Here is a 23,894-nt window from a genome sequence, read left to right on the forward strand (position 1 = left end):
ACATACACTTGGATTTTTTAAAATTTTTACAGACTTCTGAGTCCATTTCCACTGCATTAACGATCTACCAAGCCCTTAAAAATTACTTTTCCAGATCTTTCCATCAGATGAGCTACCTTCACCACCATCTCTACCCACGGTTATAATGAAATTTCCTCTCCTGAATAAACTATACACATTTGAGAAAGACATGTATTAGAGCATTTAAGTTAGTTTGTTTACTGCAAGGGGTCCTCACCTGCTGATGTGGTTTTTGCATGTGTGATTCGCTCTGTACCGGAAAAGGAGACTGAAAAGTTTGCTGCACAGGTGCTGTTGGCGGAATCACGGGCTGAGCCATGGGTGGAAACTGCGGGGTAGGCAGGAGACCAAAACCTGGCATTTGCCCATTAGGAGGAAGTGGAACCTTTGGAGAAGAAAAAACACGAAAACTGCTAGTTAGGGAAAAAAAATTACATTAGCTTTCCCAGTTTGCTAAAGTAAAACTGTATCTCTGCTCCAAAGTCACAATAAAAGACCAGAAGCCCGAGAAAGATGAAGTAGGTCATGCGTTTAGGTGTATAAAATAAAAATCTTGTTCTTCAAAGCATGACTAGAACAGAGCACAAAAAAAATGTTTCTAGGGAAAGTTGGAGGGCTAAGCCATATTCACTCTTCCCTAATAGGAACACCACTTCCTTACCTCTGCTCAAAGAAAAAAACAGAAGATAGAAAACACAATGCAACAGAGGGACAAGGGAAAACCCTGAAGTTACCTGGTGACGCATTGGATCCTGTTGTATTCCCATCATTCGCTGCTGAAAAGGATCCATATTTGGGAGTTGAGGAAATACTGGCTGTTGTATACCTTCTCCTGGAAATCCACTAAAATCAGTAATATTTTGGTGAGACAAGTCAGTAGATAAAGGCAAAAAATTCTGCGTATTTTACAAATTTCTATGTACATTTACACATTATTGCTTCAAACTTAAGACAGAAAAATCTTTGTTATTCCTATCTAAGAAGGGAAAACAAAAAAAGGAGAAAGAGCGGCTTCCTTATTTTTCCTCCACTGCAAGAGTAGTCCTTTAACATTTAAAGAAATACTACATAAAAGTTTAAGCCTCTCTTCCCCCTGTACTTATATGATCTTGCTAAAGATCTCAGTCTATGGAAATTTTTCATTGAGGTTGTCTGCCTTAGCCTAACTTTCTTCCTTTCCAGTTCCTCTTTTGGGAACAAAAGAAGTAAGCCTTTTCCTTACGGAAAAGAAATTGGCCATACTTTTGCAGGAAAAGAACCCTTTAGTTTGGGAGGAATTTAGGGCAGAGGAGAAAGGGATATGTATATCACACAAGCATTACAGTAATGCCATTCACTTCCTGATTCAACACACAGAATGGACAGTGCTCAGGGAATTAATGAGGTCTGCGCAGTTAAAATGACCTGTTTACAGGACGCAGTTTGTGTAAGAACCTGAACAGAATTTCAGGAAGATAAAGGAATTTCATGGTGATGTGAAATGGAACTTTGTAGTATTTTAAAACACAGGTGTCATACAATTCTAAGATGATTCTGGACAGATTAGTTTTTCATATAGAGCATTACTGATTTTGTGCGCCCAAAATGAGACTATTGGAATCCAATCTTCAGAGGCATCTTACACAACTATAAGGTAATAAGGACAGAGGCTTTGAAGTGCTACAAACAGAACATAAACATGCTGAAAAGCCTAGTCCAATGATCTTTAGTTGGATGTACACAAGCAGTGCTTATGTTTGACCTACCTCAACCTTCTGTACTCCAGAGTTCCATCTGTATTATAGGGAAAATACTACCAATTTATTTAAAAGACATGTTAACTAACTAATATTTGTGGAACATTAAAGTGCTCAAGGTGATAAACACAGTAAGAAAGCTAACGACAAAGTTAGTGATTCTGTTTTTGAGAGCAGGGTTTGGATGGCATATACAGAAAGTAAGACACGGGGCCACATACTGAAGCAGGGAAAAAAGAAATATTGACTAACCCAGGTATTGAGCACCATCCAGCCTGTGCACTGAATGAGAGAGAGGTCCTGTGGAAAAAACTAGTATGTGATCATGTAATTTAAGACTGTATCATAATGCATATCAAAAGGGAAACAGGAGTCTGAGTTTGTTTGCGTGGGTATTTAATGTCTGAGAACATAAAGCTGCAAAGCCAATTTTAAATTTTTAAATAGTTAAAACTATGACAATGTTTGGAATAGCATCTTTTCCCCAGCCAGCAAAGCAATCCAGCCGACAACTAACAAAGCCCTGACACACTCAGTTGTGCAATGAAAACATGGAACTCATCTTGAAACCATCCTGAATTTGAGCTTTTCTCTACAGAACACATTCCTCAAATCAATAGTGCAACATGCCAAACCTACACCGAATCACCAAAGTAAAAAAAAAAAAAAAAGAAAACCCACCAGAAGTTGCTAACAATGGTTTTACTTTGGTCTGTAACAGTTAAGTACTGAATTAACTTGGAATTTTAATCAGCTTTCTAACATAAACATTTTTTAGAACAAAGATTTGTTAATTTTAATATGGTACAAAACTTACAAAGCTGGCTGAGGAACTGAAGGCGAAGGAGCTGAATCTTCTTTCTTTGAATCTTCCACTGCTTCTGGTTCATCATCATAGTCAAACCGATCTAGCAGCTTCTGAAAGAAATTACATCGAGCCAACTATTTTTTCTGTATCTTACATAACTGGCAGCCAAAATATTCTTATTATTCAAGTTTTATGATTTATCTAACAGGTCTGGAATTAAAGACACAGTTAGAATAAGAAAATAATAATAATAATAAAAAAATCTATATTCTAATACAGAATCAGAAACTGTCCAAATACGTTTTATTCAGCTTCAGAAAATGCAAAGGTTATAAAAACAGGAAGCTAACCTCCAAACAGAAAGAGAAGAAACAAAATTTGCATCCTTTTTCTCCTAACAAATGGAGGTTATTGAGGATTCCATCAAACAGTCTTCTGCTGAACTGAAGAAGTTAAACACAAAGAACAAATAAAGACTTACTTTGTCAAATGACGTTTTTTGCTCAGGTGGTGGGAAAGCAGCTTTTTGTTCTGGTGGTTGTGCTGCTGTAGTTTTCAACTGAGCAGTAATAGCTTGAACCTGAGCCATCACAGTGTTATCTATGACCGGTGACTGGGGCTTTTGAGGCTGTTGAAAAGTCTGAAGAATTTGCTGAAGCTACAAAAACATAGATAGTATTAAGTATATATTCTTATATAAACACATAGTATTGAAAGAGTTGTAGGATATAAATTTTACACCAAACCAGACTACGGCACAGGATGAACACCACCACCAAAGTGAATGAACTATGGAGAACTTTTAGCAAGACCAAAAGGCACTTTTTAAATACTTCAGTGGCAAAATTCAGCAGATCCCAAGATTTCAGTATTCAGGCCTTTCAACACTGCAGAGGTTTAAGTGGACCAAACAATAAAACTCAACATTTTTTTCAATATATTTTGGCTGTTCTTGAAACTTTGTAACTACATCAATTCAGAACTAATTATTTAGGAATATGTAACTGATTTTTCCTCAAATACCATACTTAATGGATAGAAGGGTCACGGATCATTCAAATACTGACTTTAACTCTTAGAAGTTTTCCACTGAAGACGTTAGGGAGGTTTTTGTTTTGCATCAAATCAAGGATATTACTTCCATCACACACCCACCCCATTTAACATTAAAACTGAAGTTAGAAGGGAACCAAATATAAACAGGTTACCTGCTGTCCTTGTGTTGTTTGAAACAACTGAGCTACAGCTGCAAAGGCATCAGAACTGGGCAACTGTGGCACAGTAGGTACTGAGTTAGCAGTAACTTGAGGGGGCTCAGAAGAAACCTTTGCTGGAGGGGGCGGTGAACCTGACAGTTTCATAGGAATCAAGAAAGCACTGTGTTACTCCAAAACATTCATCTTACTCTTCAGTGCATACATCTACCTCGGCAAAATAAGTCTTTATCTACAACACCCTATTTAACCCAAAAGGTTCTATCTAAACTACCCCAATTGCATATTCATTTTGCCTTTAACTTCTCTATTCTTTGCTCACATCTGTGCATTATATACACTATGAAAGAAAACAAAAAAAAATGGCCTATCTAAAAGCTAGTCCAGCATACTTTAGATCACAACTTAATGTTTGTAACTGCACAATTTTAGAAAAATTAAGAGAAACTATTACTCCAACAGTGTTAAAGCAATGCATATCAATACACTTAAAATGTTAGTTCTGTTTACAAAATTCTGGACTCATTCTTTTGAATAAATATTTCAAATGAATCATCTAATGGTTCATTTTAAGAGCAATTGAGTTTCTCTTAATATTTTCTATTTTCTAGCAGTGACTGAACTTTTGCTGAAATGTCTGGTAGTAAGTAAAGATTTTAAAAAATTATTTCACAAGCAACTCTCTTTCTTTGATAAGGTTTGTTCACATGACATTTTTGCATAGGCATAAGCCAAACCTGCATCTGACAGACAAATCCTCCTACCATAAAAATAATTTTTACTAATTCTTCCAGGAAAAGACTCCCATTTCCACTGAGCTCACATTTTAACACATGCTATTAGCTTTGTCTACACATGTAGATTTCCCATTCTCTTTGCTTTAGATTACAATACTTTTTTAATAAATATTTTGCCAGTACAAATTAAATTAGCAGTAATACCATTAATTCCTACATACTGTGAGCAAATAACTATTCTTTAGCAAATATATTTTAATGGACTACTATAAAACCGTACAAGGAGACAGTTAAGAAAACCCCACAGATAGAAATATTTTTTAGTTTGAGACACTAAGCAAATGTTTGCCTCACATTACCAACTTCTTTAAAGCCACTCATCTGTTTGCAGTTTAAATAACTGCAGCGCTGACATGCAGCAAGCAGAGACAAACATATTGAATAACATTTTCCCAGCAGTCAGATGCTACACAAAAATACTGCAAAAAGATACGTGATTGTTTTCAAATACAAAATTTAACTCCCAAATTACTTACTGTATATATTCAGAAGGATATTTGCTTGCTCAAGGGAGAAAATTTGCATTTCTCTCCCTCTTTTTTTGGCTAAATAGACTTCATAGCATTATGAGCTAAATAGATTCTATTTCACATAATGCATTAATATATTTATTATTATTCATTAGCATATTTATTTCAGGGCCAAATTATCCCCTCTAGTGCATGTGAATAACCTCACTGAAATCAGTAATTCTGTACACGAAAATCTATGCAGAAGGCACCCAACCTGTTAGCTACTACTGATGAAACAAAGACGGAAAAATAGAGCCACTCACCCGTCATATCAGAATGAAATTGTATAGCCACCAGTCTGCACCCAAGCTCAGATGCCAAGACATTCCCTCCCCCTCCCCTGCCATATTTATAAAACATCTCAATAGGATACGCTTTCTTAAGTGCCGCTGGAGATGACATCACTTATGCTATTGCACATCATTATTTTGTTGTCTACCACCACACCTCACTCACTCCATTACATAATTTGCCAGTCCTACTCCAACATACATGAGTGCAATAAATAAGGAGGTTACCAAAGCTAAGTCTGAAATATAGAGTGCAAACACAAAAAGAAGGCCCTCCAGAGAGAGAACCGTGGTATGCATATTCTCACCCACAATTCTGTAACCTCACTACCAGCTTTTCATGTGGCATAAAATAGGTCAGTGAAAATACTGTGGGCAGGCTGTTATTACTTTACTCTTTAGATCAGTGGTTTTCAACCAGTAGCCTGTGTAAAAGCCTACTGCCAGGCATAAATTTACTGTTCAAGAATCTGGATTTGAAACACCAGTTAAAATGGTTGGGGCTGCATACTGAAAGACGTTGACAGCTGTTGCTTTTAGATACTAAGTTGATTCGAAGAAAGATGAAGCTCTTAACATGCAAAATCATGCTTTACTTATCCAGATTCTAACATTAAAAAAATTACATCAGAATTACAACACAGAGAAACAACAGAAAAATATTTCAGACCAAAGAAAAAAATTAAATACTTTTTAAAAGAGGATAAATATTGAAGTCATCTGTAAGTAAAGTGGACACGTATGTATGTACATATGCATAAACAATATAAATTTCAGATATTTTCCAAATAAGTGTTCACACTCTGATAACTTCTGGAGTACAGTATCAGCAATTATTTAGAATGAATTCAGCTGCTCCACATAATTGTGACAACAAAGTTGAGTTTATTAATAAGCTACTGTTGAAACAAATAGTAAGTGCTTTAATGTGAAAGCAAACAAGCTATTATCATCTGCCCTTTTAAAAGAAGTTATAATGTTATTCATACCTTCATTATTGGTAGCATTTTCTGTCATTGGTGCAGTGGCACTAGTTCCTGCTGCCATATCCAGAAGAGGTTGAATTATTTCAATTTTAAATACTCCATTTTTCTGCCAAAGGTTCAGGACACGGACTATTTTACTCTGTTGAAACAAAAGCAAGCATCAATGCTAAATACAGCTTTCCTAATTCATAAATGCCAAATTTATCTTCTGTATGTTGAGAAGAAAGATTTGAACAGTGTAGGAGTTCAACATAATCAGGCATACCTATTTAACAACCCCTATGTCGTTACATGGCTCAGCAACACCTTTTACACGGCAAAGATAAAAACTGCCAACTTATTTTACTACCTGCTTTAACAAAAAGCATTTTGTGCAATTTTTCTAGAACTGCTCTGGCCAGTCAGAAAATCCAGGTTTGATATATAATAGAGGAAGTCACATCAGCCCCACCATTTCTTCACAGATGGTCATAACGGGGTGAAAAAAACAACAAATGCAATAAGATAGAGAAAATTAAGATGAGCTAGAAAACCCTAATAAACTGAGGGGTGATTAGACCATAAAATGCTAGAGCAAAGCTTTAAAGTTAGACAGAAGATTGCTTGATTTTTTTTTCTACTAACCTGACAAATTTATGTTGATACCAGAAAACCCATCTCCATTATTATTGAAAAGATCAGGAGAACAAGTGGAAAACATTCTAACTGATCACTGCAGAAAGATTAAATCATAACCTCTGATTGTCAGCTGTTATTTTAAGCTTGTTTCTTTTTTTAACATTAAGAACAATGAAGCTTTCAGGAACAAGCTGGAAATTAGACTTTCCTTCTTTAGTCCAGTATTAAACAATAATATCTAACTAGATGTGGTGCTTCGGTTGGAACATGCAAGCAGGTAAAAGTCAGAATACATGTTATATTGACATATCTGTCCTTTTTGTATCCTTAGTCATCTGACTTGCACTCATACGTGTTTTAAGTACTTCTTACTTCTACTGTAGCTGCTAAGAATGAATCTATTTTGTTCCTTCTTGTTTCAACAATAAAATGCCTTACTGTGACTCAGTTATATGCACCCATGCAAATCCACCTATACTTTCATAAGCTAAGTGATTAAAGAATTTCACAAAATGTTTTTTACAATAAGATCAGTTAAGAGAGAAATCTGAAATGGCTACTTTTAGATAAGATTTTGGTCTGAAAAAAAGTTAACTTTAAAACGGCAGCAATTTTTTGCTTTGGGTATTCTCTATCTCCAGAAGATTTGAAAAATAATATGAAGGCCAAAAAATGAATAAATTTAATACTCTTGTTTTCAGTCACATATTAATCTTACAGAAAGACTGTTAAAAAAAAAAAAAAAACAACACAGGAGTATCACACTCTGGATATCAACCATAGTTAATGTGTATCTGCAGATCATGTTTTTTGTTTAGGTGGAAATTCATTAAAGCAAGCATGTTATAAATAGTATTATTCCCCTAGTGGAAAGCATCCTAATTATTTTAGCAGTGAAGATATCGGGTAGTTCCACAAAGGAGATAGATAGTCTAATTCATTTAGATGAACAAAATGGTAACCACAAAGGCAGAAACAAGAGGAGACTGCTCTATTTCACCAGGTTGTTAACCCAGAAGCTCCAGAATATCAGATTTGAGTCCTAAATGTTCCACATTAGAAAACTAACAAGCATCAAAGCCTTTCAAAAGCTTAGTTAGAAAGTTAGGGGAAAAGTCAGTTAGAAAAAGAGTATTTTGCTCTTAGAGTACTACAGTTAAGAAGAGGAGCAAGTAGGCAATTTTCTGGAAACCAACTGGCAACTTCTAAAACATATTTATCTAGGGAGTCTTTTGAAATTGTTCTGACAGAGGGTGTAAAAGTCATCTTCTGTTGGTAGCAACCTTGACCATTGTGAATTCAGTATACTCCCTGAGCTTCTGTTCTATCAGCAAGTACAGCAAAACTAAGAAAACCGAGGCCTTAAACAAGTCTGGACAATGGAGAGCAGCAATGACATTCTTAAGTATGGGATTTGTAAAGACTGACAAAATCGACATGATGATTTTCTCAGAAAATATTTGGGAGCAGAACCTTCACTGCCTACAACACCAGAGCTTCTCATATAATACTTTCTTTATGTGGGAGACACCACCTTCCATAGTAAGTTTTCCTGAAGAAGCCTCAAGAAGAGAAGTTTTAGCATAGTCACACTGTTGAAGCGTCTGCATAGGCAAAACAAAACTGATGAAGTTAGGCAAAATACATATTATAACTAGAAATTTCTTTAAACTATCACCTTTGATAATCTTTCTCAGCATGTTTTACCATTTCATGCAATAACAGTCACTACCATGGACACAGAGAATCAGCAAATTAGATTTCATTTAAGGGGAAACACCAAGGTAGCACTGTTATCAATTCACAACATCACTTGAGAAGTTGTTCACACTATAGTTGTACCTTGTCTTCAGATGGACAGAGATACAAATACTGGAATGTGGCAGTAATATTTTTAGAGAATCTTGGCCCAAAAACATCTTTGTCTGTTCCAAACTGGTGACGAGACTGACGAACAATAGAGTCAATAACGTACAATCCAGGGACTTTATATTCCGGTTTGCACTGAAAACACAAAAATAATTTTCCATTAGGCTGTGATACTAACAAGGTAACATACATTCACCTTAGATTCTTACACAAAATCTATATTTAGTATATTTGTGTAGAAAAAAAATATATTAATTTGTTTTGTTTAATGTAGAATTATCTTAGGGTTCTATATTTGTTTTGTTTATAGAAACAGAAGAGAAAAGAGAAAAACGTGCTTTCACATTTAGGACAGAGTAAATATACCTGGATAGAGTGAAGCAGCCTTTATCTTTTCAATCACTGCTTTTAAAGCACCTTTAGCTTGACAACATGTGACCGCAACAACAGGTCTACTACATTACACTACAGTACAACTCTGTTATCAAGCTACCTCACACTCAATGCACTGAACTACTTCCACCAACTCTATTCTCCAGAATTTAGAGTGAAGTCCTTCTCTTTGGAGGTCTCTGAAGGACTTCAAATGAATAAGAGTATTTTTCCTGTTCACTCGGAGGAACTTACTTTAGGCAGCATGATAGTTTGAGTTTAGTGAGTATTACATTCTAGCCTGTTGTTCTACATGCCTAGGCAAACATGAAAACTGTATTTTCTAAAAATATGTATTATCTTAGTGAAAATTAATTTCAAGTTCAGTACCTCCAGTTTCCTCCCCAGTTGCTGGGTGGAGGAAGAAGGGGAAATATCACAATTTTTTTTTCTCTACCCTTCTTAATATACTACAGTAAAGTAAAACAGGGAGATTATTATTTTTTATTTTTTACCTTTTTGATAAACTTCTCTACAATCTGGACAACGTGCTTGTAGAGCTGGAAAATAAATGCACAAATTAATTTATTGTCTACTCAAGAGTGGCACATCATTTTAGAAGTATTGTAACTCTTTGTGCTTACTACCAGTTAGGAAAGACCACAAACAAAATATTGTAGTCACATTCTAAAAAGAACTATGTTATCAAGTTAAGTTAATCAAGCACAGAGAAAAAGATTTCATGGGGGGAACAGACAGAAACAAGACATTCTTCTGTCAGAAGTGTGTCAGTGCGTACACAAAAGACATACTTCTAAAGCATTAGTGAGAGCTTTCTGGATTTACTTACTAAGTCAGTCCACTAATGTTTAATATGCTAAGATGCAGTTGCATCCTGCAACATTTAAAATTTTATTACATAGAAATCACAACACCCTAGTGGGTGTAGCATTAAAAAGCAATGATTCAAAAAAAAAAAAAAAATCAAGCTGGCATTATGCTACTAGTCTAAAACCAAGAGATGATATTCACCACCCACTTGTTTCTAGATAACATTCTTAACGCCAGCTAGAATAAAGCATCCATGAAGCTAAGACTGGAAAATCCAGAGATGCATTTACTTAGAAATGAAATAATAAAACATCTTTACTGTTACGGTTTCACGTTTGTTCTACTGTACTTTACCTTAATAGCTTTAATGGCAGCTTTTGTGATGAGAATCATTTTTGCTCGGGAAATAGGAGGTTTCATCTCCATCAGTGAAAAGAGCTAAACAGAGAAAATAAATATGAAAAACGTATTCTGAAGTTTAAGCAGTTAACCAAAAGTACAACATTTCAGACAACTGATTGCTTACTGACATTCCACACTATGTATCGTCACAATGCTAGCTGGCCTTTAAAACAGAGAGGCTAACACGCAGATCTTTCTAGGCAATGTTCAAAGCTATCTTCCTTATGAAAGAACCCATATTCACCGATATATCAGATTTTGATAAGGCTGCTGTCAAAGTTCCATTTGTGTCTAAAAATGAGTATCTGCTAACTTATGATACAGGCACCACTAACTTATGGTATGGGAACCTGTTATTTTACAAAAACAATATAAAACAGAAATAATTGCAGCTTAATTTAAAATAGCCTCAATATCTGCTTACCAAATAGAAATATTAGGATGGCCCTACAGATAGCTAGACTGACATAATCCTATAATTATTATATGCACATTAAAATAATGTGCATAAAAGTATGACACCATGCATCAAGACGATCAAATCAATACTAAGTTTTCAAATTATCCTGCTATATACTGGCATCGCAAATGGGGATGTTTACCATTTCATTTGCTATGACCATACCATATTATTAAAATCAACTGCACCAACTGTTTTGAAGAATCCCCTGCACTATCCTCCACACTAATGTCACCCAGCGGAAAAGTTAATTCCTCAAGGACAAAGTTTTCAGAAGTTACTACGTCTTTATAGATTACAGTTTGAGGCATTCTGTGAACCCAACTTACAAGGCATTTGCAGTACTAGATTTAAATACTCTTTAAAAAAAAAAAGTCTGAATTCACAGAAAGCATATTCAATATTCAAAATACGTAGGATACAGGTAGGATGTTCGGCTCTTCAAATGTGAAAGTATGTCTCTAAGTAAAAAAAACCCCAAACTTTATTTTCACACATAGCATCACCATGACTTGCATCTCATGTGTGAGGAAATTTATTACAAAACACTCAAAAAGTCTTGAATCTAGGCATTCAGAAAAGGCACTGCTCAGTCTTCCAGTATTGACCATAACTCTGAAAACAAGTATTAGCTTCACATTTCAGAAACCGAGAGAAACTAAAACTTGCACACAGAACTGTCAGAGCTGATGAAATATCCGTGAAGGGCTGAACACAGAAAGCTGAGAAAACAGGGATGCATTTTCCGCAGGTCCCAAGCACCACCCGAACAGCATGTCATTCTTATTGTACTTTGCTTCCTGTAGAGCATCTTAAAGGAATAGAGAAATAGGGGATTTGGGGAGATTTGTTTTTAAATAACAGCCCTACAGTCAGGCACTCATAAGCATGCATGTGCACACACCAGAAGACACCAAAATCAAATGCACGTTTCACCACTTTCCAGACCACTCTGCCTATTCTGCATCTATAGTGAATTCTATATACTCCATAAGCTGCTCCTGTAATTTCAGATCATAAAATAACCAGTTGCAAAAACTACACCGTATGCTGCACTACGTTTTCATGGCATACTGTGCACACTTCTGTTCTACTAGCCATTAGACCTGGAAGCATAATCCACGTTGGCTTGTCAGGATCGTCTCTCTTCTCCAACCTTCCTTCCCATCTTCCAAGCAGAAAGAGAAGCCAGGACATCCCAGTACTAGCTTTTAATTCCTGCTTCTACACCACAGCTCATGGTTAGCTGCTCTGCTTCATTAAATACGATTTTCTATTCTTCCCATAAACTTCCTATTTAAGCTGTGGCTTACTAAAGGCAGAATCATTATAATGTCATGATTTGTATAGCACAAAAAACATGGAGATCTTCAACATTTCCTCCACACACATTTTTACCTTGAAATACTCCCCACAAATCACAGAAGAATGGTTTTGCATTACATAATTCGATTTTGCTCTTCACAATAAAGAAAAATTAGAGCCCATGAATACTAGCCAAAAATTTAATCAATTCTTTGCCACCAATCAAAACAAAAGAATGAGTATCTTTATTTGACAGTGTAATGGAAAGTAAGATGTCATTAAAAAAATTATCTCTTATTTTTCTATTAATTTAAGGTCCAAGATACTTGTGAAGTGACCAACTTACACAGATTTATCCACTGTCTCAGTTAAGGAATAAAACAATGCAGAAGATAAAAAAAAATTAGCCAAGTATTTAGAGGCAAGTAAAGTGATAACAAGACTTTCAGCAATATAAAATGAGTATTGGAGTCTTCCACCAATAAAATACAAAGAGTAGACAACAAGGTGTTTACTTTCTTAATTCGATTCCTAGTCCAGGAAATATGAAAGAAGAAAAATTGTCCTGCAAGACAGTGGTAGCCAGTGCTAACCTTTTCCAACACCAACATCAAGTTGAGACCATGACTTTTCATTACTAATCTCCAAAAAAGGCAAGTTCTAGTCCCAGAATGTTTGATTTTTAAAGCCATTCAGGCCATAAGACATACTTCAGCTAACAACCCTGCTTGCTGAGAAATCACAGCATGGACAAATGAAAACTCTCACATGAAAGACAGAAGGAAAGAGGTGCCTGCAAGCTGACTTGTTTTTTTAATAAAGCTTAATTTCAATTTTGAATTGTATTTCTGTAGAATAAGTGCAAAGACTATTGATGAATAAAGTCAGTGCGATTATTAAAAATCAGGAAAATATGTTTAAAGAGGTAATGAAAGACAAAAAAAAAATATCCAAAAACCTAACACCCACAAACAAACCAACAGAAGGCTTGAAAAATTAGATGAAGAAAAAAGGAGCCAACGCTAAAGACAGGCACTCCATATCCTTTCCTTTACACACCAAGACACAACTGGTTCTCCATAAAAAGGAGCCAGTCCCATATAACAAGAAAGAAGCCAATGTGAAAGCAACACTGTGTGAAAGCGTTCATATTTCAGGAGTGCAACCAGAGAGAACCAGGAAACTGGGAGAGCTCATAGCAGGACAGAAGATGACAATAAACAAGTGGCAGCAAAAAATAAAAAGAAGTATCTTAAAGGGTACCCCAAGAATATCATTGCAAGTGGAGGAAAAAGAAAAAAAAAAAAAAAATTCAAGGAGAAAGAAACTGCTGGAGGGCAGGATAAAGGGAAATCAGCTAAATGCACTGAAGTAGCCAGGGAGGATGCAATAAAGAATATGGTAGCTTGGAGAAGTCATTAGTTAAAGAACACAAGAGGCTGAAACTATGGCTAATAAGGCAGGAATAAACAAGAGCTTTGGAAGAACAGGACTGAGCAGATTACTGTAAATTGTTCCTTCACTATTATAGACAGCACTCTGGGCAACAGCAACAAAAACATAGTAAAAGCAAAGAGGTCAGTACACACAGATATTTCCAGCTCAAGATGAATGACAGCTGAAATATGCAAATTGAGATGCAAATATTTTTATATATAAATATATAGGCACACATACATATATACACACATATATGGATGTGCATAAATAGATGTGTGTATATATATGCATTTTGCCCTCTGTTCACACACACCCCCATCACTATCTCTTGGAACAGAGCATCAAAACTTTGTTGCCTTTTTAAATTTTCATAAGATTTTAGAACACCAAATGACTACTTTAAAGCTGATTTTTATTTTATTTTCAGTATCATAGTTACATGTGTCAAAATCATGTTTTAAAGATGGGTAAATCTAAAATTTAACAACCTTCCTAGTTCCTCATGGATTTTCACTGTTAGAAGGGGAAACTGTTCTGTAAGACACCTATGTACCTTACATTTGCATATGTTCAATTAGACCTGGATCTTCTTTCATACACATTTCCCAAACCAATATATGAAAAAAAAACCTAGTTTCAGAAGACCGTCCTTCCAATAATACATGTTATTCCTCAAAGGGCACCATGATCAGCTCAAGAAACAACCTAGACACAAAAACTTACACATTTAAAAAAATAAAAGAAATTTGATGGATGTAACACAGCCAACAATAATTTGCAGGTTGAGTGTTTCCAATATACTGCTTCACAACAGGAGCCTGTCCCTGGAATGTTCTGCCCTGTAAAGTTGACCTGATAGAAACGACTTGCTGCTTTTACCGACCATAACTGGATACTTGGAGAGAAAAAAAAAAACAACCAACAGCTCCTAGTTGTTCCCTACCTTCCTTCCCCACATAGTGACACCACTGGCAAAAGAAAAAAAGCAGCAGTTTAGCTCTGCCTCTATTTCTACTGCCCACTGCCCCCAGTCCATTCATTTGGCAATGAAAACCGCCCAGGGTATCCCGTTAACTGGGATGGGGGGGTACCACAGGGAGAGAGACAGCAGGGGAAAAGAAACGAAGTGAAACTTAAATTTCACGTAAGAACTAATTAATCCAAGGACTATTCAAGACTCATACGTTTATTCAGTTTTGATAATTTAAATAGCTTAAGAAGAATTGTCTCCTGCTGTCTGTGTGGATTCTTTCATACACAATGAAAAATTAATGTAGAAAAGCTAGTAGAAAGGCTTAGCTACAAATGGTTATCAAAATCATTAAGGCAAATGTCATAAGAAAAACTTTACCATTTCAGTTATAATAGTCTTACTTGTTGAAAGTAATACGAAAAACCCCACACTTTTGTTTCACACAAGCTCTAGCTTAAGATGCAATTTCAATTTAAGAATTTCCAAACATTTCTGGAACCTCCCTTCTTACATTTGAGTCTGCGTGCTGTAGCTGCATGTTTTTAAAAGCACCATGTTTTTAAAAGGAATAATTTCTTTGTTGCTCCGTACCAACCCATGTACTACAAAAAAGTGGAGGTATTAAAAAGCCTACTAAACTCAAGCCACAATACAAAATATTGATTCAAGAGTATTTCTACATAGTTTTCATAACATTACCAAAGTACGGGATAAAATATCTATAAAGCCAAGAACCTCAATGGCAGAAAAATCACCTGCTCATTTTCAGGCTAATAAATGCAATTAAATAACAAAGATGAGCCACTCATTAAACCACAGCAGATAGCAGAAGGGAGACTAACTATATTGCCTGCTATTTAAAGAACATGCTACTAACCACCCCCAAATTAAAATTCAATGTACAGAAGTACTATAGTAAACATGTGGCAGGAGTGAACTACAAAGACCTTCCAAGTCAAACTGTAGAACGTGCTCCCGTTCACAAGCCCTGGGTGAGGTGTGCTGGGAGGGGTGGGTAACGGGAGAAGGAATAGGATGATGGCCTTTAGTCTTCAGTCTTTCAAGCAGCAAATTATTGACTTCTGCAAGTCTACAATTCATGTCCTTTGAGGGTCCATTTTACACAGAAACCTGAGAACTGTGGGTTTCTGAAGCAAAGGGGAGAATCTCGATTTTGAAATTTACCCACAGCCTTACCTTAGAATCCTAAAAAGACACCACATCTGGACAGAGCATGAACAAGTTGAAATGTAGGAATACTATCACCTTCACTTTGTTACTGAATTCATTACAAGAAAAGCAAAACCAGACAGTGATGTGTGCATGCCCATAGAGAAGGAACAGGAGTTCCAAGGGAAAAACATAAGATACATGGTCAAAGCAAAAAGGCAGCTCATATACTTTCCAAATGCGAAACTACTAGGAAAGAAGTGAGACAGTGTCATCCAATGAGACTTATCCTAGTGGCACAGAAGGAAAAAGACAAGGCTTATATCCTTCAGGGTATCTCGAGCTTGATGTATGATCTTAAGTCTATTTATCTGTTTTAAGCATGAGATAACATAGGAAGAAGGTAAAAATACCTATTAAGACTTGGACTGACTTCCCTGGCTTTGCTATCTTGCTGAAGGTTCTTTGCCATAAAAAGGACTCTTTGTTTACAAATAAAGAGGTAGGGCTCCATTTTATACACTTACTAAATAAAACTCACAGAAAGGAAACAGCCCAGATAGAAGCACAATCTACTGAAAGAAACACAGTGTTTGTTGGTCATATACATTTTCCTTTCTCTATCAAACCCATTGCTTCCTTTCCTCTTCAGGTCCTCATTCTTCATTGAGCTACTAAGAAAAGGAGAAAGAGAATGACGTCTACTAAACTTCTGTCGCTAAGCTACGTCTCAGAGGATCAGTGTAAATTTTAAATTCTTGACCATCAGCTGTGAAGAATACCAAGTATTGGGTGCTGCTGAAGGTAAGAGATCACCATAAAATTCATGGCTGTCAGGCTACATTCTTTGGAAAATAAAGTGAGATTTAAATTTGACCAGATATGAACCCCAGGCAATGAAGCTAAATAATACTTCATCAACTAAGCTATTTCTGTGGCCTAGAAAGACCATTCACAAATTCTGAATCACTGGGGAGAAACCTCTTTACAAAAGACACTCATATGAAAATGACACCGTATTAGTACACAGAGTAGAATTTTGTTTTCTAAACAAATGTTTTTGAAACTTATCTGCATCTTAGGATCAGTGCTGTGCTCTCAAGTCCAGCATATCTCCTGAAAAGCTGTTCACCTCATCTCTTCTCTTACCAAGAATCGCTAAGAGAATGCCACAGCTTTCAATATTCCTGGAAACGGTTCAGTCCAGAAGCAACAGACACAGCTCTTTCCGGATCACAGCGATGATGACCCTTCAATTACTGTGATCATAGAATGGTTTAGGTTGGAAAGGACCTTGAAGATCATCGAGTTCCAACCCCCCTGCCATAGGCAGGGACACCTCCCACTAGACCAGGTTGCCCAAGACACATCCAGCCTGGCCTTGAACACCTCCAGGGATGGGGCCTCAACAACCTCTCTGGGAAACCTGTTCCAGTGCCTTACCACCCCCAAAGTGAAAAACTTATTCCTAACATTTAATCTAAACCTGCCCTCTTCCAGTTTAAAGCCATTCCCCCTCGTCCTATCACTACATGCCCTAGTAAAAAGTCTTTCCCCAGCTCTCCTGTAGGTCCCCTTTAGGTACTGGAAGGCCGCAATAAGATCTCCCCAGAGCCTTCTCCAGGCTGAACAGCCCCAACTCTCTCAGCCGCTCCTCATAGGAGAGGTGCTCTAGCCCTTGGATCATCCTCGTGGTTCTCCTCTGGACACGCTCCAGCAGGTCCATGTCCTTCTTGTGTTGGAGACTCCAGAGCTGGATGCAGTACTCCAGGTGGGGTCTCATGAGAGTGGAGTAGAGGGGCGGAGTAGAGGGGCAGAATCACCTCCTTGGACCTGCTGGCCACACTTCTTTTGATGCAGCCCAGGATACGGTTGGCCTTCTGGGCTGCGATTGCACACTGCTGGCTCATGTTGAGCTTCTCGTCAATCAGCACACCCAGGTCCTTCTCCTCAGGGCTGCTCTCCAGCCATTCCCCGCCCAGCCTGGATTTGTGCTTGGGATAGCCCCGACCCAGATGTAAGACCTTGCACTCGGCCTTGTTGAACTGCATGTCCAGCCTGTCCAGGTCCCTCTGGATGGCATCCCTCCCCTCCAGCATGTCTACCTCACCAAAAAGCTTGGTATCATCGGCAAACATGCTGAGGATGCACTTGACCCCACTGTCCATGTCACCAACAAAGACGTTGAACAGTACAGGCCCCAGTGCTGACCCCTGAGGAACACCACTTGTCACTGCTCTCCACTTGGACATCAAGCCATTGACTGCAACTCTTTGAGTGCGACCGTGCAGCCGGTTCTTTATCCACCGAGTGGTCCATTTGTCGAATCCATGTCTCTTCAATTTAGAGACCAGAATATCGTGTGGGACAGCATCAAACACTTTGCACAAGTCCAGGTAGGTGACAGGTGATACAGTCATAAAAGCAACAAAGCAACTTTCATCCCAAAAGAGCTGCACACTAGTTCTGCAACAATTTCAGTCTGGGTCTCAGAGTTTAAAAAAGGGACTAAATTCAGTCTAAAACTCTAGCAGAATTCTCCTATCTTTCTTTCCCGCTACCCCATCTAAACATCCATTTGAGCTTAAGGACTCTGCCAGGACATGTGGGAGGCAGCACTGGCTTAAAAATACAGCCTATCACACCTATTGGAGTATGGGAATCATTATACGGAAGCTACAACAGGTAGCAGCTTTTACTGTTTTCTAAAAGGCACAAAGGGTGCCAAAATGCACAAAAGACTAAGTTATTCATTCCTCCAACCATGGATCCTGGTAGTTGTATCCTTGCTACTTTGCCATACAACAGAGGGAATCTAACTGGGGTTCATTAGTTCCAGTAACTGCTGAAGAACCACTGTGAAGGATATCCTGCTAACCTCTATTTATAGGACCTGGAGAGGGGAGGGGAAGAACAGGGAGCAACAGATTGTAATAGAACATGCAAAATGAAGTCTTACCATTAGCTAAGATAGCTAAACTAGATCAAAAATACAACTGTCCGGTTCACTGAATATGGATAAACAGTAAAGAAAGCTGCAGCTTTAACTTTAAAGAAACAGCCCACAAAATATCTATTCTGTTTGTGATCTAGGCACGCATTAGTGGGATATCAATTGTTTCGGTGGTACAGATTACCTATTACCCACCTGAGACACACAATTAAGCGAATATACTGCATTACTCAATACAAATATAAGATTACAAAATAGCAAACTTGACTTTTTTCTACTTCCAGCAGCAAGACTGTGAAGAAATCTCTTATTTCTTACTTTTACAACCAGTAAACTATCCCTCAAGTTTTTCAAATTAAAGAAAAGGAAACACACATATTCCCCTAAATTAAAGCACAACAAAGATTAAAATCTTTATAAACCATGGTGGATGCGTGGGTTTGTTTGGCGGTTTTTTTTTAGGAAAATTTTTACTTGTTTTCTTAAAAACAGAACAAAATTTTGCACCATTATCAAGTTACATTTTGTGATTTACTTACACTGTACTATTAATTTAACATACCGTATACACCTAACTACATGAATCCTAACTCATTTTTCCAGGATACAGTTTGAACTAACTTCCTCAGGGAAAATATACTATCCTACATAACTGTCAAATCCTGCCTATTCAGTTGGCAATATCTGCTCAGAGTACAGCTGGATAAAAATAAAGCAGCAAGTGTGTTTGGTCAATAAAAAAAACAAACATGCTTGCTCCTGTAGGAAAATGAGAATTAAGAAGCTCATTTATTGATAAACTTGCATTCAAAATACAGGTACAAAGAACACGACTAAGGGAATGGGCAACACAATCAAACACGATCAAATTACGCAACCCGTGTAAGTTACCACCCATCGCAAGGCTAAGTGTTCTTCCCCAGCTTGCCACAATTGCTAAGTGCAACACGCTAGCTCAAACCTCTATATTTAAGTTTTACCTCACAATTCAGATGGGCAGTTAAGATCCCATACTTACATCACAATTAGATGACAGGCAGAAACTTGTTATTTCACTGCAACACAATCATACTTACCGTCAGAAGCCTGTAACCCAAAGGGCAGAAACTGAACTTCCAAGTAGAATTGGAACCTAAGTCAGCCAAAACTACTAATGATTTCTACTGGACTGGGTGAACAGCTTCAGCCAAAACAAAACGGTTCAAATTGCATAAATGAAAGTGTTTCTGGTGCTTTTCTCTTCCTCCCTAGCCTCTTTTGTCTGAGAAGAGGATACCAACATAATAGCTTAGAGGATGCCTAATTTACAGCCATGGTTTGAACTTGGACCTCCCATCATTCAAGAAATTGCTGTAATCACCAAACCCACCCCAAAAAATCCCAAATTATCATATCACCTGAAGCAGTAAGCGGAATCTCCTCCTTCACGTAGACTGGCAAAGAGCTGAGAGCTGCCACCTCCACAGAAGAAGAGACAGTAAAGCCAGAAGCGCATAATCTCTAGCATACATGGGAAGTCCAGCATAAAACTCATGGCTGCTGCAGTTAAAGTTGCCATTATAAAACCACAGTTCTCGGTCTACAGTGGCATGGTACAATTGTCAGCCAGTAAGTTCAGGAATTCTTGACCTACAGGGTATTCTGTATATACCCCAATCTTTGCTGTTGAAGCTATTCCACTCTCAATAAAATAATTAACTATTCAGTGAACAGAGACTGGTACCTCTGTAGTCCTCACAGCGTCTATGCATTATAAGACAGTCTTACAGACAAAATGAGTTCTCACACACTCGCTAGCCTGCGCTATTCCCACCATTCTGTGAATAACGTCGAGACCTTTTGTAAAACAGCTCTTTCACTTTCTCCACTTTCACTGAGAAAGCCCAGAAATGGAACAATATCTGATTGTAAATCTTCCCCTCTTCAAAAAAGTTTGAGATGTTTCACACTTTATTTTAATATATATTGTTTTGCACACACAGCTTCCGGCAACACATGCTGGAAAGCTGAGAGAACAGTTTAAGAACTGGACTTTATGTTTTTAGCTAATATCATAAACACGCCTTCTGAGAGCAGGACAGCAATTACACAAACCTTGAATTTATTAACATGCTAACTTTACGCCTAAGTAGTCCTACAGAACTAGTCATACATACAAATGACTGCAGAACAGGGATTTTAGCAAGTATAGTTTTTTTCCCCATAGCTGTTCAAATGAAACCCAGTGGTTTAATACCTTTCAGCAGCCACCCATCAGAATTTCACTCAATATTTCTGATTGTATCAAAAAAAAAAGCATCATGGTTTTACTACAACTGAGAGGAAGATGTACAAAATAAAACACATCCATTTCTAAAACAAAGATTAGTCACAAAATACCAAGAAACACTGCCTTCACTCTAAAGTCACACATACTTTCGCCACCAGATCAGTAAAAGAAGTAGGTTTTATTACTTGAGAAACACTAAGCACTGCCTCTACAATTAAGCTTTATCAGGTAGCAACATGTTGAAATGAATGAAGTGAAAGCAATCATCTGCTAGAACATCTGTTTATATTTGGGCAGGTAAGAATATTTCTGCTACCTGTTTACATGAAAACTGAAAATGCTGTGTGCATGTCATTCTATTTTAACCTATTTGGGAAGGTTGTTTTGTACCCTTCCATACCACTGGTTCAAAACAGCACAATACACCCATAACATGGGCACATAAACAAGAATAAAGCTGTTAACAAGGGGCTTATGCTACCTATCTTTCACTTTGTACTTTTATAATTTTAAGGATGAGCAGATTTTCAGTTGTGTCTGTGCATGACAAGCAGTTGCACGGAGTGAACTTTACACAGCATGACTTTATCACATGAGAGTAGTCTGCCATTTTTCCTGTTTCTGTTCAGCAAACATGCACAGCAACCTAACCTTCAAAACGTATTAAACATTCTGGAATAGGTTCTGGCTTAGCTTTAACTGATTATCTGCAACAAGAATAGGCATGCTCTATAGTCCACACAGCATCTGCAAAAGCCAAATTGTCAAACCGAGGTGGGAGTGTCATCTAATCTAAGAATAATTTAAAATCATGTATCAAAAACTTTATAAAGTACAGGTTAGAGTACTTTGGTGTACATTATGCAAAAAGCAATCACAGTACATTTTGTTTCCAATTCCAATTGGATGACTATGGAATGAAAAAAAAAAAATCATCAGAAGACAGGGACCTTCTGTGTACCATGAAAGGAGACTGAAGGCCTCATGCTTTCCAAACTACCACCCATGTCCCTAGTGTTGGGGTCGATCCATTAGTCCCATCCCCCCTGGCATCGTTTCTGTACAGGAATTAGCCCCCTCGCAGTTTTCCCTCTCTATTCAACCTCCAGCCTATCTTATTTGCCGCCTGCTCACATGGCAGGTCTCGTCAAACCACTGCGAGGAAATAAAAGTGCCCCGCGCCCTGAAACGCGGCTTCCACCTCCTTAACAACACGCACGCACTGGGAACGCCTTGTAGCACGGATCCCGGCTCGGACGCTCTCCAGTGGGGCGAGGGGGAATCTGGGGTTCCGGGGAGTGGGAGCAGAGAGGGGGGGCCCGAAGATCCCCTCAGCGCCCTTCCTTCCCCGCCTCCCCCCACCCCCCGGCCCGTGCGGGAAGCCGGGCTGCAGCGTCGCTCGAGGAACGCTCCAGGCCGTTGCAACGGCCGCGGCGGGCCCGACCCCTCTCGCCTCCATTTTACTCAGAAGACCCGATCTCTCTTTCTCACCACCCCCACCCCCCTTCCCCCCTCCGCCCCTCGGGCAGCCGCGGGCCGAGCCAGGCCAACCGCTGCCCGGGCCCTCCCCAGCGCAGGCCTCCGGCGGCGCCGCACCGGGCCCGCGCGGCCCAGAGGCGGAAGCCGAGCGCGGGTTGGGAGGGGGGAAAGAGGGGGGAAGCGATGGCGGCCACCGTGACACCCCCCTCGCCCTGCCCCGCCGCGGCCCCCCGGCCCGCGCTCCCCCTCCCCCCCCCAGCTCCCCGGCTCCCACCTCCTGGTTGAAGGCGTTCACGGCCTCCATGTTGGCGGCGGCTGTATGCGGGCGGGCGCCCGCGCGGGGGAGGGAAGGAGGGGAGAGGGAGGTGGGGCGGCTCGGTCCTGCTCAGGGGCTGCGCGCGGACATGGCCGTTTGGCGGCGGCGGCGGCGGCGGCGGGGCTCGCGCTCTCCCCTCTCTCTCCCTCGCTCGCTCGCTCGTTCGGTGCGGCGTCTCGCTGGCAGGGCCGCGGCACAGACCGTCTCTCCCAGCGGGATGGCGGAGCCCACGCCGCGCACAGCACCCTGGGATCGTGCAGGCCTCCCGGCCCCGCGCCACCCACAGGAGGAAGGAGCGGAGGGCGGGGGGGAGGGGGGGAGCAAGGCGGGGCGGGGGGTGCGTGTGGAGGAGAGGGAAGGAGCGCGCGCGCGGCGCGGCCAGAGCACCACGTGACCCAGGGCCGGGTTACTCCGCGGGCCCCGCCATGTCAGCGCCGGCCCCGCCCCCGGGGAGGGGAAATGGCGGGGATAAAACCGTCCCCGCTGCTCTGTTGGGGTTGGCAGTTGCTTCTCTCAGCCGGAGGAGGGGACTAGATAGAGCCAGGAGCCTCCGCGGCTCGTCCCCTCAGGGGAGGCCGCGGCTTTTGGGGCAATGTTGTGGTGGCCCGGCCCAGGCCTGGTTTGGCTTCCTGACGGGGAGGGTACCGGGTCAGGGTGCACGTCTGGGCCGAGGAGCCGCGGGAGCTGGGGTGAAAGTGGTGCTGGCTTCCATGTTCACACTTAAAAACGCTGTTTAGGTGGTGGTGGTGGTTGTTGTTGTTTGTGGGTTTTCTTGTTTTTAAATCCCCTGTCTCACGGGTGGCACAGGACACAGGCTAAACCCCTCTGTGAGTGGAGCAAAGGACTGGCCTTGGAGGGTGTTTGATCCCTAGCATGGCTAATACCGTCAGGATAGAAGAAACTGTGCTGCTTAAATATAAAACAGAGCAAAGCTGAAAGGCTGTTCTCAAGTGTTTTGCACCGGTAAATCAATAACTACATTCACGCTAGCAATGGGAGCTAATGTTCGTGAGAAAACGGGATGTATGCTGCAAAGTAGTTTCAAGGGCATAAGCAGGCTATTGGTATCTATT

At 39.5% G+C, this 23,894-nt stretch overlaps 1 protein-coding gene across 2 annotated transcripts in view; it reads right to left on the reverse strand.

Annotated features, from left to right (window-relative positions):
* SCAF4 (SR-related CTD associated factor 4) overlaps window positions 1–23,040 on the reverse strand; it is a 47,411-nt gene extending 24,371 nt beyond the window's left edge. The window contains exons 1-11 of one of the 2 annotated variants that reach the window (XM_082488550.1): window positions 22,780–23,040; window positions 10,409–10,492; window positions 9,739–9,783; window positions 8,825–8,986; window positions 6,368–6,503; window positions 3,774–3,913; window positions 3,047–3,223; window positions 2,575–2,675; window positions 2,010–2,057; window positions 756–864; window positions 239–406 (exon numbers count right to left, since the gene is read on the reverse strand). In XM_082488550.1, the coding sequence (XP_082344676.1) occupies window positions 239–406; window positions 756–864; window positions 2,010–2,057; window positions 2,575–2,675; window positions 3,047–3,223; window positions 3,774–3,913; window positions 6,368–6,503; window positions 8,825–8,986; window positions 9,739–9,783; window positions 10,409–10,492; window positions 22,780–22,809 (1,200 nt within the window). In that variant the 5' untranslated portion in view covers window positions 22,810–23,040. The remainder of the gene's footprint in view (window positions 1–238; window positions 407–755; window positions 865–2,009; window positions 2,058–2,574; window positions 2,676–3,046; window positions 3,224–3,773; window positions 3,914–6,367; window positions 6,504–8,824; window positions 8,987–9,738; window positions 9,784–10,408; window positions 10,493–22,779) is intronic. The other variant, XM_082488551.1, reaches the window with a different exon arrangement.
* Window positions 23,041–23,894: the final 854 nt, after the last annotated feature.

The sequence above is a fragment of the Vanellus vanellus genome (assembly GCF_965231255.1).
Source record: "Vanellus vanellus genome assembly, chromosome: 1".
Taxonomy (NCBI): Eukaryota; Metazoa; Chordata; class Aves; order Charadriiformes; family Charadriidae; genus Vanellus; species Vanellus vanellus.